This window comes from Myxocyprinus asiaticus, chromosome 33, assembly GCF_019703515.2.
Source record: "Myxocyprinus asiaticus isolate MX2 ecotype Aquarium Trade chromosome 33, UBuf_Myxa_2, whole genome shotgun sequence".
NCBI classification, from domain to species: Eukaryota; Metazoa; Chordata; class Actinopteri; order Cypriniformes; family Catostomidae; genus Myxocyprinus; species Myxocyprinus asiaticus.
The window spans coordinates 35,605,860-35,619,588 of NC_059376.1; the positions used below are offsets into that span (position 1 = coordinate 35,605,860).

Consider the following 13,729-nt stretch of genomic DNA (forward strand, 5'->3'; position numbering starts at 1 on the left):
ATAAACAAAGCTGACACACAACTGTCAACTGTGGTAGTTTGATTTATTTTTTCATTAAGTGCGGTGAAGTGACAAGCACAGTGTGGGGTTTTGCATACTACAGAATGAAATACATACCAGTTATTTGTTCCAGCTTTGAATATGATGATGAAATACTACTTTAATATAAAAAAATCTGAAAAATCTGTTCATTTTATTCTAAGTAAAAAGTACTATTTACGTACATTATTTCATGCAGTAAAAATGTAATTCAGAAAAACAGGTTAAATAGGTGCAGTTTATAATCATTTTCAAATTTAGTGTACAAACCTGGCAAACATCATAATGAAAATACAGCCACAGGCCTCAAGTTACAACAGAACATCTTGCAACCAGACAATAAAAAAACCTAACATATTTACAATCCTCAGGATCTAGTCCATATGCATGCACTCAAATGTTGCAACATTTTATGCAACCATCACAAGTAAAAATAGGATTTAGGGGTGAAGAAATACAAATAATTTGAAATACACTTTGCAAATTAACTGGCATATGGCATATTTTATGTGAAAAATATGTTTCTCAACACTGCTAAAAAGACCATCATGAATTTATGCTGGTCAAGATGCGTGGACCAGCACAGCCATACTATTCACCAGTAAATTGAGCTGGTTGACCAAGGCAGTCTTACTGGCTAAGTTAGTTAAGAAGACAGGTAGCATCCAAAACGCAAAGTAAACTAGTGACCAGCTTTGATGGTTTTTAAGTAGGGAAAACGTGATACAAAAAATGTATAAAATTCCAAAGCAACACCAATGATATGAACATCATGTAATGAAATCTGCCGAATCGAACCTTGTTAGCCCAGGTTAACGTAATCAAACTCAAATAAGCAACAGAAGATCCCTAACCGTTTCCCATTGTGTGCACGTCCATAATATTTCACTCAAAAACATGGTTTGACACCAAAAATTTTTACAAATACTTGGTTTGAAGAGATCAGATAACACTAAAAGGTTTTAAGTCTTAACATTGAACAAAGTATCAAGGCTTCCAAGACTTTACGACAGTAATAATCCAAGGAATCCAATAGCTCAGCAAGATTCATGCACACACTGTAATTCCTTACAGAAAACCTACATGTTGTGCACATTTGGCTAGTGAACTTAATAAGGTCAGCACTTCTCACTTAAAATGTCACTTAGCTACCAAGTTTCACTTATGCATGAGTGTATATGCATGTTGCTCTGTGATGTCAATAGTTGTGAGATCAGGTCTAAAAGTACTTTCTCTCCACCTTCTTCGTGACGGTGCTGCTGGACATGACTCCCCTCTGCACCATCTCTACCTGCTGAGTGATGGTGCCACGCGACTCTGTGATCTGCCTGCTCGACATCATCATCATACCATCTGAACACAAACAAAACAGTCTCTAGAGTTTGCTCAGAATGGTGCAAAAAACATCCAGCGAGCGGCAGTTCTCACTGTACTTTCTCATTGGGAAAGTTATCTGTAACTAAGTGCCACTTTCGATCTAAAAATGTACATTCGAGTATCCGCACAAGTTACACTACTTAAAAGGAAGCTTTTTTTGTTGTTGTTTTTGAATCATTACTGAATTGACCAATCAGTTGATTTGCTTGTATTCAGTCTATATTATGTATGGTGTGTGTTGGTACCTTGGAACTCCAAGGGTTCTGTGAACATGGTGTGAGAAGTGATCTCTGTTGGTAGGTTGAAGACCTCTCTCTTAGTAACTGAATGACTGCTATGCTGACACATGGAGCCTGAGAAAGAGATGTTAAAGGTGAGGTTTCAACAAACAAAATCTATCACCACAGTCGTTTTCCCCTTAAAGTAAGCATGAAACTTTACTCACAACACATATAACTTTCAGAATTTGACCTATGTTGAAATGAAATGTAATATAGTGGGAAACAATATAGGGTGGTGATCGACTTTATCCAGTTCGATTTGATTTTATCATGACAAGTAGGCTATGATTTTATTTGTTTATATTAAAAATTATTTCAGAGGCATGGAAAGTTGGTGCATTTTGATGAAAGTTTATGATTTTTTTCCCCTTCAGAATAAAGTGCACAATAAGACCAAGAACATAATTTAAGAAGATAATTAAGGACATATTTAGTTTTCATGTTGGCCTTAAAATTTGGACATGGTAAAAATGAAAGCTATTTAAACAGTGAAATACATTACATAGTATGTGATAAAGGGTTGTCAGTGTCATGTCACTATCTCTTGCATACCCCCATCCTGGGATTCGATGGTTATGATGCCCTCTCTCTCTGGCCCAAAGCCTTGCGTGGTCTGCGCTTGAACTTTAAACTTGTATGGCATGTTTTCTCTCAAGTCAGACACGGTCAAAGACGTCACAGCATTGCCTTTCACCTGGAATGAGCGAAGATCACCTGCACCAAGACACCAAAGTTTGAATCTTAACAAGGTGGCAACTGAAGACTAAAAGTCCAGAGAATCTTTTCTTTCATGCCAAATAAAAAACAAAGAGAGGATCGTGGTGTCTGACCTCCTCCATGCAGCTGATCACAGGTCACCACGTAGCCCAGGATGTCCCCATTGGGTTTGCGGGGTTTGTCCCAGCTCAGCTGTAAGGTGTCTGGACTCAAAGCTGTGAAGATCAAAGGTCCTGGAGCACTGGGGGTGCTGAGAGTGAACGGAGACCCTGTACAACAACATTCACACGTTTTAGAATGCCGAAATATTAAGTACACACTTTTGGGAAAAGTAGATTTGTGTTAGTGATAAAGCTTTTGAACAAAAGGCGTTTATAATGAAACACTCAACATTATGGTAATAGAGCGCAACAGTGACCGCCTTATTTTTCAACTGCCTAGATTCCAGAAGTAATTGAGAATTCTCAGTTGAGATGCAGTTCTCATTTCCATGGTAACAGTGACTTCTCTAATTGGTAGATTCAAGGAGGATCTCTCTTCAGGATCATTGGTAATCTAGTTCTTCACTGGGGATTTAGCTATTAAACATGATGGCTGGTCTAATGGTAGGTCTGTTCTGAAAGGTGTATCCACTTTATTCCTGGGGGTGTTGATGGGGAAACGGATGTGGGATGAACTTCCGCCAGAAGTCGTTCTGTAGCATTCGCTAATGTAGGCAGCGGTCATTTAGACCCCGTTTACAGCTGGTATTAGGATGTGATTCAGATGATCCGATGACAAGTGATCAGCACTATATACAGGTTGTAAATGGGGTACAAACCCTTTTGTGATCGAATCACACATACGGAGGTAGTTAAAAACGCATTTGAAACGCTGTAACCACTCCTTATCTGTCACCACTCCTTATCTGTCAATCAACCACTGCACTAAATCAAGACTCTGGTGACATGTGGCTTTAAAACGAAATAACTGTCCGATCTGTAAAAAATTGAAAAAGAGCATACATATACATGTATGAGATCTTTACGAATCTTCTTCAGTCTGTCTTCATGTGCATTTACAGAAGATAAAATTTGAGCTGTACCTGGTGGTCAATTTTTCGTGACATTTTCCCGGTTTATTAATTTATGATGTAGTGATGCTATATGTCTCAAGTACTCACAAGAGATACATTTGTGTGACCAACAGAGATGTGTCTCATCTGACCACATGTGATCGGATCACCCGAGATACATCTTAATACTGTGATGATGTGTATTAATTACAATACCTATTATTCTTAAAGAATCAAGTAGATGGCACTGTGTTACAGCAAATGTTACAAATGGTAGAAGACATGTTGACATGCGAGTCAAAAAATAAGTAATTTTACTTTGAATCATTGTACAAAACAAATACCAGCTATAAACAAGGTCTTAGTGAGTTTATAATATGTTTTGCTCAAGTTGTTTTGGCTAGAACACGTTACGATGTCCTTGCAGAGCTCAGGGATAACATGTGGTTCATGGCTCTACATACATCCTGAGGCAACTTCTTTAAATTGTCCTCCCAAACCTCTATTAAAGATGGAACGGCTATCTGTATAATGTCCTTATTAAGATCCATCAGACTGTGCTCACACATCTAGAAGTATGAATGAATGATCAACATCACAGCGAAAAAATTAATGAACGTATGATACAACTACAACTGTGTTTACTTCTTAGCGGAAGTACCTCCCACATTTCGCGCAAAGCATCACGGGGCGTAGGAATAAGGTGGATATGTTGTCATTAAAACTCAATTGCTCTGTGAATAAAATGAATGGGATTTTTCCTTGCGGAACCCTACTGTTGTGCTCTATGCCTGTTCAAGATTTCTCAGTTGTTTCGATTTGCTGAGAAGACATAGCCACTGCTATAGCTACTCTGCCCTCTGTAGGTAACAAAAAAAATTACATTAAAGGAATGAAGGTGTCCCTCACCTGGCATTGGGCTGAGCGGACTCTTGGGGTCGACGGTAGACTCAATGGTAATGACTCCCTCTCTCTCAGGGCCCCAACCCTCTCGACTTTGGGCCTTCACTTTGAAGATGTAGGAATGGTTTGGCAGAAGATCCTGTACCACCACAGATTTTTGAGTGGGATTATTCACCTCAATGCGCTTTATCTCACCTATAGGAGGAACATTTAAAGTGATTGAAGATGCCTGATTCTCCCAAAATGCTGTTCTCTTCCATTTGAGAGTGATCAGACTTGAGGATGGATGGATGGATGGATGGATGGGTGGGTGGATGAAATTAATGACAGTATGAATGAGAAGAGAAGGACTCTATAAATACAGTATTTGTACTCGCCTCCATTGATTAGCTGGTAAAGGACGCAGTACCCCAGTACATCCGTCTCACAGTGGGGCTCCTGCCAGCTCACTTTTAGAGCCGTGGGTCCCAAGGCAGAGAACACCAGTCTGCTGGGAGTCTCAGGAACACCCGGGCTGAAGCGAGTCTCTGAGGACACAAGCAGAACAGATGGTAAATGTCAAACCACAGAACAGACATATTTAATTTCTGAGCCATTTAATTTTTATTGGTTAGGGACCAGGAAAACACCAGAATTGGCTGAGGTGTCTAAATCAGGACAGGCGTCTGTTTAACTAATGGAAGGCAAGGAAAGTCTTTGGGAAATCTGTTCAAAAACAATCATAATTTTTGCAATTCAGTTTAGTGATGGTAATGGTGCAAACTTCAACAGTGATAACCCATTTCAAGAGATGGTGGAACCTATTCTAGATCTCACATTAACTGTGGTATGCAGACTACATGTCAGGTTTCTCTTAGACCTCTGGGTTTGATTGGTCGTTTCCAGGTTCACTCACCCTGAAGAACCCTATCCAGGTTGAGCAGTGCATCGTTGATGTCTTCAGACTGAGTGCGAGCTCTGGAGCTCATGCTGTAGCTGGTAGTTGTACTCTGGCTGAAGCTAGAGACGCCTGAAGGACAGCCAAGCCACAGCAGGGTGGGGCGCGGCGGGAAAGGATTGGCAGGCAGCCATCACATGGGAAAAGTCCAGAATACAGCAGATAAAGAAGAAATGTAAAGGAAAAGGAGAAAACGAAGAGCAAGGTTGAAGCGAGAGTCAGCCAATGATTCTTGCCCAAAGCTGCACCTGGCAAGCCATTTTATCAAACCATTTCGAATGCCATTATGCTCACATAAATTCATCAAGCTCACTTTACCTAGATTGTCCAAAAATCCACCAGACAAGTTTCCCATCACGATAGAATCCCTCACACCATCATTGTCAGTATAGTGCCTGTTGTCTGAACGTTTTCTCAGTGTCACTTCCTCTTTGAGTAGTCCACTGTCCATATTGCTATTGTATCTTTGGGATGTTGAGCCCCCTGATAGAGACAAAATTACAATGATTGATAAATGAGCCTATTAATTCACCTATTATGTCTTTGTAGCATATATATATATTTATTATACTGTTTTTCTACAAAAAATGAATGTCGACATAAAGGAAGGTCAAAATGATAAGAAAAGCACCATAGAAGAATTTTTGGGGAACTATGCCTTTGAGCATCTAATGATCTGACTACCTTTGCCAGAAATGTATGTTGTGGTGCTGCTGTGATTGGACACTGCAGGATGGGGTGTGGAATGGCTGTACGTGGTTGAGGAAGAGCTGAAGTTGCGGGAGAGGGAACTGCTTGCTCCTGGGAACAGGAAATTCTGTTCCCATTTTGCATTTAGAAGCTGATCTGTAAGAACAAGAGAAAATAAAACATGACAAATTAGCATAATGACATTAGCGCTAGAGAATTAGCATAACAACACAATTAGCACCTCAGCTCAGCTGTGGTCCAGAGGTCAACACCTCAGCAGACCCAAACTGTTGAACCCCAAAGAAATCCTCTCATTCCAGAAGCAGCAACAATGTTTTTTTTTTTTTTGTTCTTTTTTTTATGGTAGCAAGAATAACAATTGTGTTTCCTGCTGAAAAGACCATGAATTTCCATGCTGATCCAAGCTGGTTCATGCTGGTTTGGTGCTTGACCAGCATCGCCATGTTGTCCACCAACAAAAATGGTGGGTAACAAAAGCATGGTGTTTCTGAAGCTGCCTGGCAGGGACACTCAGCACAGCAGCATTCCATGCTGTGGACCAGCATCCAAAACATGCTGGAGACCAGCAATGGTCTTTTTAGGCAGTGTATTCTTTAGCTTGACAATAGAGGACTTCTTAACCACCAACTCCATCACTTACCTAAATAGTTTTATACATAGAACCAATATTAAGCAGGGGAACTTGGCATTAATTAGCACTCTGAGACAATCCAGTCAAGCGACTTTGATATCACATCATTGGGTTGACCTTGGGTGTAGTTGGCATGCTGTCTGCCAGGGTCTTCACCTTGTGGAATCATCGAATCATCGCTGGCATCTGTGGCTTGGCTCAGGCGGTAGGGGATCATGTCAGCAGGCAGCTTCCAGGACACTTGACGGAGATCCAGGTCAGAACTAATCAGCTGGACATGCTTCCAGAGTGAGACTTCCGTATTTATTTGGGGAAGCAAGCAAGGTACTGAGGAAGTGTGGGCTGGATTTGTTTTAAAGGGTTATTTCACCCCAAAAATTTGAATTCTGTCATGATTTACTCACCCTCATACCATTCCAAAACAGTATAACTCTTTTTTTAATATGGAACACAAAAGGAGATGTTTTGAAGAATGCTTACGCTACCCTTTTCAAAACAAGTAAATGAAGACTGGTGCTGCTGAGCTTAAACAATGAAGAAAAAAAAAAAAGTAATCCATATGAGTAAAGCACTATATTTTATGTCTTCTGAAGCCATACAAGGCAAGTGTGAGACAAAATGTTTCAATCGCTTTTCGTATTTTCAACCAAGTAATGTCACTTGTGGTTACGAGACATGTGAGAACCAATGGCATTTGGCATCATTTGCAGAGGGCAATCCTGATGTAACACATCTGGGCTTTTGATATTTGAATACTGTGAACTCGAATGAGATTTAACAAATGAGACTTCAATTTCAGTCTTTTCCTCACAAAAAGCTATCATATATTACAGTATACTGTTTAGCGCACAAGCTGCATGGACTACATTTATTATGTTGAATTGACAAAGCCATCATACTGTTATTCTACAGACACGCTTTAAGGATTTTACAAAATCCCAAGAACAATTGTAACAACTCCTAGAGCTTTCAAGCTACATCCACCAAACTTGGCACAGACCTTTAGACTATCCTGACTCTGTGTGTTTTCTCTTTTCTAACTGATCGGAATTACGGTTTTCGCACAGTGGACGATAAAATCTCAGAAAAATCCCATAGATTTACAATGATGGAATGTTCAAATGGGCCAAGACATTTAAGGGTAAGGGTATCTGCTGCCTACCAGGAACAATATCAGGCACCTTTATATAATGGGCACATTTAATCTGCTTTAAGTTGCTATTTTTCTGTCTATCTATCTATCTATCAATCCATCCATCCATTCATCCAATTTATAAAACATCAAACTTTCATCGAAGTTTATCTTGTCAAACTAGTTGTACTTTTATGATGCATTTTGTCATTATTGGAACTTGACAGTGCTAGTCACCATTCACTTTTATTGTATGGACAAGCGCAGCAAGAACATTCTGCTAAACTTCTCCTTTTCTGTTCAACAAAAGAAATTCATATAGGTTTGGAATGACATTAGGGAGAGTAAATTATGACAGGATTTTCATTTTTGTGTGAATTAAACCTTTAAATAAGGTTAGGTAGCAGGAAAGAAAAGAAGGAGGGAAGCTGATCCATGATGCTAGTCATGTCTAATTGAACTAGCAAGACCAAATAAAAAAAAACAAAGAAATAATTCTTGTCACTCCAGCCTCCACCAAAATAGCGGAAAGAGCCCGATCAATACAGCTGCAACATTTCCCTACACCAACAAGTAATTTCTTTGCATTGGAATGAACGGTGCACAATCAGTAATGTCAGCCTTGATAAAGAGCCCAGTCACCCAGTTCAAGAAAGCCAAAGGAAAGAAAAAAGGACATTGTTCCATTGTGTCTGCACACAAGAATTGAAGCTAGTCCTTATGATGTCTTCAATGTACAGGGGACTAGAAGTTGTATATGCATTGAATATGAATTAAGTAAAAACATCATCCTTGCCGTAGATGAAGACAAACCATGACCGTGTCTAACTGCTGCTGACCAGCAGGTTTCTACAGGTCAAAGTTTTCATGAAAAAGCTTTCAAATGTTTGAAACAATTCTATCTGCATACTCAGGCATGCAATACAGACAAGCTTCGGCCAATCTATGATCAAAGCCTTTTACTTTGTTTCAGTTCAATACAACATGGGTTAGTCCACATATCCTAACTGTGTTTGTTGTAATATTACAGATAGATCACCCCAAAAATTTTATTCTGTCATCATTCATTCACCCTCAAGTTCTTCCAAACCCCTATAACATTCTTCCTTCTATGGAAAACAAAAGCAGATGTTAGACAGAATGCTAGCCTCAGTCACATTGCATCTTTTTTTCCATACAATGAAAGCAAATGGTGACTGAGGCTATGATTCAGCCCAAGATCTGCTTTTGTGTTTCAAGGGAGAAAGAAAGTCATATGGGTTTGGAACAACATAAGGGTGAGAAAATGATGACAGAATTTTAATTTTGGGGTGAAATATCCGTTTAGCACCAAACACGTGATTTTGATTTCAAGGTGTTGATGCAACATTGCACCACTACAAGTGAGACACTCACCATCAGACAGATCTGTCATACTCGGCCTCTGGCTGCTTGTTGGGGATCGTATGACTTCATTACTGTACATCAGATAGCTGTCATAGTCCTCACCAGCCTCTGCATCCACAATGGGAATGTCTGGAATGATGGGAACTGTAGAATGGATATAAAACAATTAAAAAATTACAAAACAATGTTTTATATTCATCATTGTATTATTCGGCTTCTAAACACGATGTACTCTGAACAAATGAAGAAAAGGAAGGTAGAAAAAGAAGACAAAGCAACTAAAACAAATTGTTGCCCACTTCACTTCTATAGCCATATATTTGATTTGTTTTTACTATCAAAACTTAATGGCACCATAGATGCATTGCAAGATATGTAAAGAACGTGATCTTCTTCCCGAAGTATCATTAGGGGGCATTCACACAGAAAATGTCTTTGACTGTTGCGCCACATCTCACTGTATTTTCAGTGTCTCACACATTTTTATGACGCCTTGTCAAGTTAAAAGAACTTCAACTTTTAAAAATGAGTCTTAAAAAACTCTTTTTTTTCCTACTCGTTTCTCCTAGGTTTTTTACGCAAGTACACGTTAGCTCTAAACAGCCTCTTTTCGACGTCATCAATTAATAAGGGCTCACACAGCCAGTCTCCATGGTGTGGTTCCTTGGTGTACACCCAAGTTTGTAAAACAACATTGACACAAACCCGGCAAATCAAACTCAATGTTGAATGTACTTGGGTCTGCACCACAGGCTCTAGAAAGGAAGCTAGGTATATAATTTACTAAAAGCACTGTGCATTTTTTTTTTTTTGTAAGACACTTACTTGACATGGGTCTGGAAGGTTGTGATGCCAGGTTGATGGTAGCGTCTCTGAATGGGCCCCAGCCCACCTTATTGCGAGCGCGCACTTTATAACAGTATGTCTGAGATGGTTGAAGGTTCTCGATAAGCAGCATGCGCTTTTTGGCATTGTCAATCATCACCTTCTTAGAAGCTCCGATAGGCTCTGAACGGGGGGAAAATAAAATGGACATTTATAATCAGAGAAGCACTATATAGCATATAATTATATACAGTAAGACCTGACATACAGATGCCATAAAGCAATTTTAAGTTCCCATAAAAACATTCTGGCACAAACATAGCATAAAAACAGCAGCAACTAATGGGATTAAAAAAATATCCTCCAATTCACAGCTGTAAACTTGTGTAACAACTAAACTGCACTTTGCAAATGGGTACAAGGGTATTCAAGGATTCTTACTGCTGTCTTCGTCGATTGGTGTGTAGATGACCTCATATGCAGTGATGATACCATTCGTCTCTGCTGGCTCTGCCCAGCTAACCTGAGTGACAGTGGGGCTGATGACATTGAAAGCCAAACGACCAGGTTCACCAGGTACTGGAGGGATAAAATAATACAGATGGCCTTGTTTGTCAAAAAGAAACTTTAAACAGCATTAAAGGTTGTGGAGAGAAATTAGAAAAGAGGGTATAAAATATAACAAATAAAATATATAAACTATAAAAATGTGAAACTTCTCCTTATGGTGGTGCTGTGGGGTAATAGAAACCCAGAGCAATAAAAAAAACAATTCTAAAACATTAGAAAAACAATTTAAATCTTTCTTCTTTAGATGTCGTGAAGCGCACCTAACCATAACACGTTTCCTAACTAGATGCAAAACAATAAAATAAATCTTTTCTATCTAAATTTGAGGGGTTTTTAGTGACATTTAGCGAATTTCTTGTCGCTTGATTCCTAATTCCTAAAATCACATTGGTAAAAAATCCTACTCCACATAACTGTATATTAAACATCAAATATCTTCTGAATTGCTTGTCAATGAAAATTTGTTGCCTGGTTGGGACATGGTTTAAGTCTAACCCAGTTCCAAAACAACTGTGTTTCCTGAAAGTCAGTACAATAAAACACAGACAAACAAAATATTATAGAACAAAGAAACCAAGAATAAGACTGATTTACCATCCTCGAGAGTCTGGCACTGGATTATATCACTGTAATTGCCCTCTCCAAGAACATTGTAGCCACACACACGCATCTCATAATCGCAGTAAGGGTAAAGATTCGTCAGCTCAGCATGAGTAGTCTTCACATCCATTACCTGAGCATCAGCCTCAGGATCTCCATAAATCCAGTACTTCACCTGAAAACAGAGGAGCATACAGCTTAGACTGGTAATGTCCTGGAAGACTTTTACAATGAAGACAAGTTAGTCTTCAACAGCCTCGCTTAGCTTTATTGAAATAATAATCTTACAAATCTGATATAGCAACTACTACAATTTACCAGGTAGAATCATAGCTTGGTAAATGTTCACTTACAACTAATGATGCATCACATGTTAGATTACGTGATTTACCTTGTAACCATTGGCATTTCCACTGGGGGCCCAGTTTACATGTATGTTTCTAGGACCAGCGGCTACAGCTTTGATATTGTTTGGGGAGTAGAGGCGTCCTCCAGGAGATGAGGCTGCCTGACTAATATATTCCATTTTCTGGAAATCCTGACATTTATCCCCTGAAATGACAAAATGCAAAGATTCAGTGACACCTAGCATCTACAAAACATGAACATAAGGAAGAAACAATGAACATTTATGAAGTCTTGCTGTTAGTTACAAATGGTTTAATATGAAAAGAAGAGTTTCTAAACCAGGGTCAGAAATTAACCAGGGTTTGGGGGCAAAATGTCACAAAAAGTGACAAAAATGCCCTAGATATTTAAATGTGGGGGCAAAAAAAATAAAATAAATAAAATGCCCCTGTGGTGAATTCCTCAGTTTTTCTTTTCTTTTAAATATGTAACATTTTATACATATACATACATATATACATATATATATATACATATATATATATTTGTCTGTAGGCTGCCAGAGATCAAACTAAAGGCAACTGCTGAAAGGAACCCAAAACTCCATTAAAATGTTTGTTAATGGACAAAAAATAAAAACACTGGGAGAAACCAGGCTCAGCTGGGGCAGCCAGTTACCCTCTGGCTATAAAGCGTGCATATAATGGCAGTATTTGTTTCCTATGTGTAATACGAGTAATAATTCATGTATTAAAATGAATATTAAAAATCATCATAATATTCTATTTTATTGTATTTAACGCATATGTTAAAAGATCATTTCTGACACCGTTCTAAACTCTCACCTCTGGCATCAACAACATTAATCAGTGTGGTCTTCCTCTCTCCAATGATTGCATTGGTGCTAGGGTCAAACAGCTCCAGTTGGAAGGTCTCAGGTATGATGGGTGATGGATATGCACGAGGATCAATCACAACGTTCTTTTCCATCTCGCCGGGGCCAAATTTGAGAGGAGCAGAGAGGTCAAAACGAGAGGCTTTGTTTGTGCGCCAATACACAGTAGTAGGACCCTCCTTGTTTCGAGTGCGTACCACAGGGATGGAGTAGACTGGGTCCATAGTGTTGAAAGTCTGAGTACTCTTTTTAAACATTACAATGCTGGGTTCTGCGAAGAGACATAAGACAATTCACATTTAAATCAGTGATCTGTCATAGCTGTGTAACTTCAGTTACTTATTTTATGGTTGCTGAATGTAGCTGCATGATCCAGTACCTGGTTTATCAGCGATGGTAATAGTGGTGCGTGGGTATCGACCCAGTTTTGCGCTTTGCCGTGGATTACTCAGATCCATCACAAACTGTTTGACTTGTTTGTCTTCCAGCAGTCCGTCTCCCTCCCCTAGCTCCAAAAGTTTTACTGGGATGGACTTCTGTGTCTCCCCTGGTCCATAACTCATATCACCATCCACCGAGATATAGTCCTGTAAATGTAGGTGAAGAGAATAGAAAAATTTGTAAAAAAGGTTTAGCACAATCTTGGCCGTCTTGCTGTTCTTCAGTGTCTTACGCTATGAGCACCAAGTTTTTAAGATGTAGTGCCAAGTTAAAAATATTTCAGCTACAGATCAATGTCGGTTTTAAAACGTAAAAAATCTGCAATGTCTAGCTGTTTCTAACAATAGAACACATCCTGCGTGAAGATGCCCTCAGGCAAATGTCATTTTGATTACTTAAATTATGGAACAAAATCTCCATATCACTTATTTGGCAAATATTACATGTCAAGAACATAGTATACATCCTCATCTCATCTAATCAACTATATTAATCAAATCTAAATGAAATGAAATCCCATGGTGAAGTTAGAGTATTTTACCTTCTTGTCTTTGGCAGTGAGGTCACGGGTGCAGAATGTGACCTTTGTCCGTCCATCCTCAATGATCTCACGACTAATGGGGATGTTTGCCACACCATCCTGACGACTGAAGGTGTATGACGGCTGCAGGAAAGTAAAGATGCTCCTGGCTGTAAGAGAACAAATAAATATAAAAGCAAACTCAAAGATTAAAAGGTTTTGTTGAACAGTCACCTAACACTGTATCGACACTGAATGAGAGCGGCGAGACGTGTCAAAACTAGATCACTGCCATTATAATCAATTAAGCTGTATACAGTGAAAGTGTCGGATACATCACATTGCACTGCAACGAGACATCA

The 13,729-nt window shown here is 39.1% G+C and overlaps 1 protein-coding gene across 3 annotated transcripts in view; it reads right to left on the reverse strand.

Annotated features, from left to right (window-relative positions):
* Window positions 1-26: 26 nt before the first annotated feature.
* LOC127423705 (integrin beta-4-like) overlaps window positions 27-13,729 on the reverse strand; it is a 34,579-nt gene continuing 20,876 nt past the window's right edge. For all 3 annotated transcript variants that reach the window (XM_051668212.1, XM_051668211.1, XM_051668210.1), the window contains exons 26-42: window positions 13,389-13,537; window positions 12,786-12,993; window positions 12,357-12,677; window positions 11,555-11,715; window positions 11,158-11,338; window positions 10,435-10,572; window positions 9,994-10,176; window positions 9,178-9,312; window positions 5,993-6,154; window positions 5,627-5,791; window positions 5,267-5,380; window positions 4,749-4,898; window positions 4,378-4,566; window positions 2,528-2,683; window positions 2,250-2,411; window positions 1,662-1,769; window positions 27-1,392 (exon numbers count right to left, since the gene is read on the reverse strand). In XM_051668212.1, coding sequence (XP_051524172.1) covers window positions 1,259-1,392; window positions 1,662-1,769; window positions 2,250-2,411; window positions 2,528-2,683; window positions 4,378-4,566; window positions 4,749-4,898; window positions 5,267-5,380; window positions 5,627-5,791; window positions 5,993-6,154; window positions 9,178-9,312; window positions 9,994-10,176; window positions 10,435-10,572; window positions 11,158-11,338; window positions 11,555-11,715; window positions 12,357-12,677; window positions 12,786-12,993; window positions 13,389-13,537 — 2,816 coding nt within the window. In that variant the 3' untranslated portion in view covers window positions 27-1,258. The remainder of the gene's footprint in view (window positions 1,393-1,661; window positions 1,770-2,249; window positions 2,412-2,527; window positions 2,684-4,377; window positions 4,567-4,748; window positions 4,899-5,266; window positions 5,381-5,626; window positions 5,792-5,992; window positions 6,155-9,177; window positions 9,313-9,993; window positions 10,177-10,434; window positions 10,573-11,157; window positions 11,339-11,554; window positions 11,716-12,356; window positions 12,678-12,785; window positions 12,994-13,388; window positions 13,538-13,729) is intronic.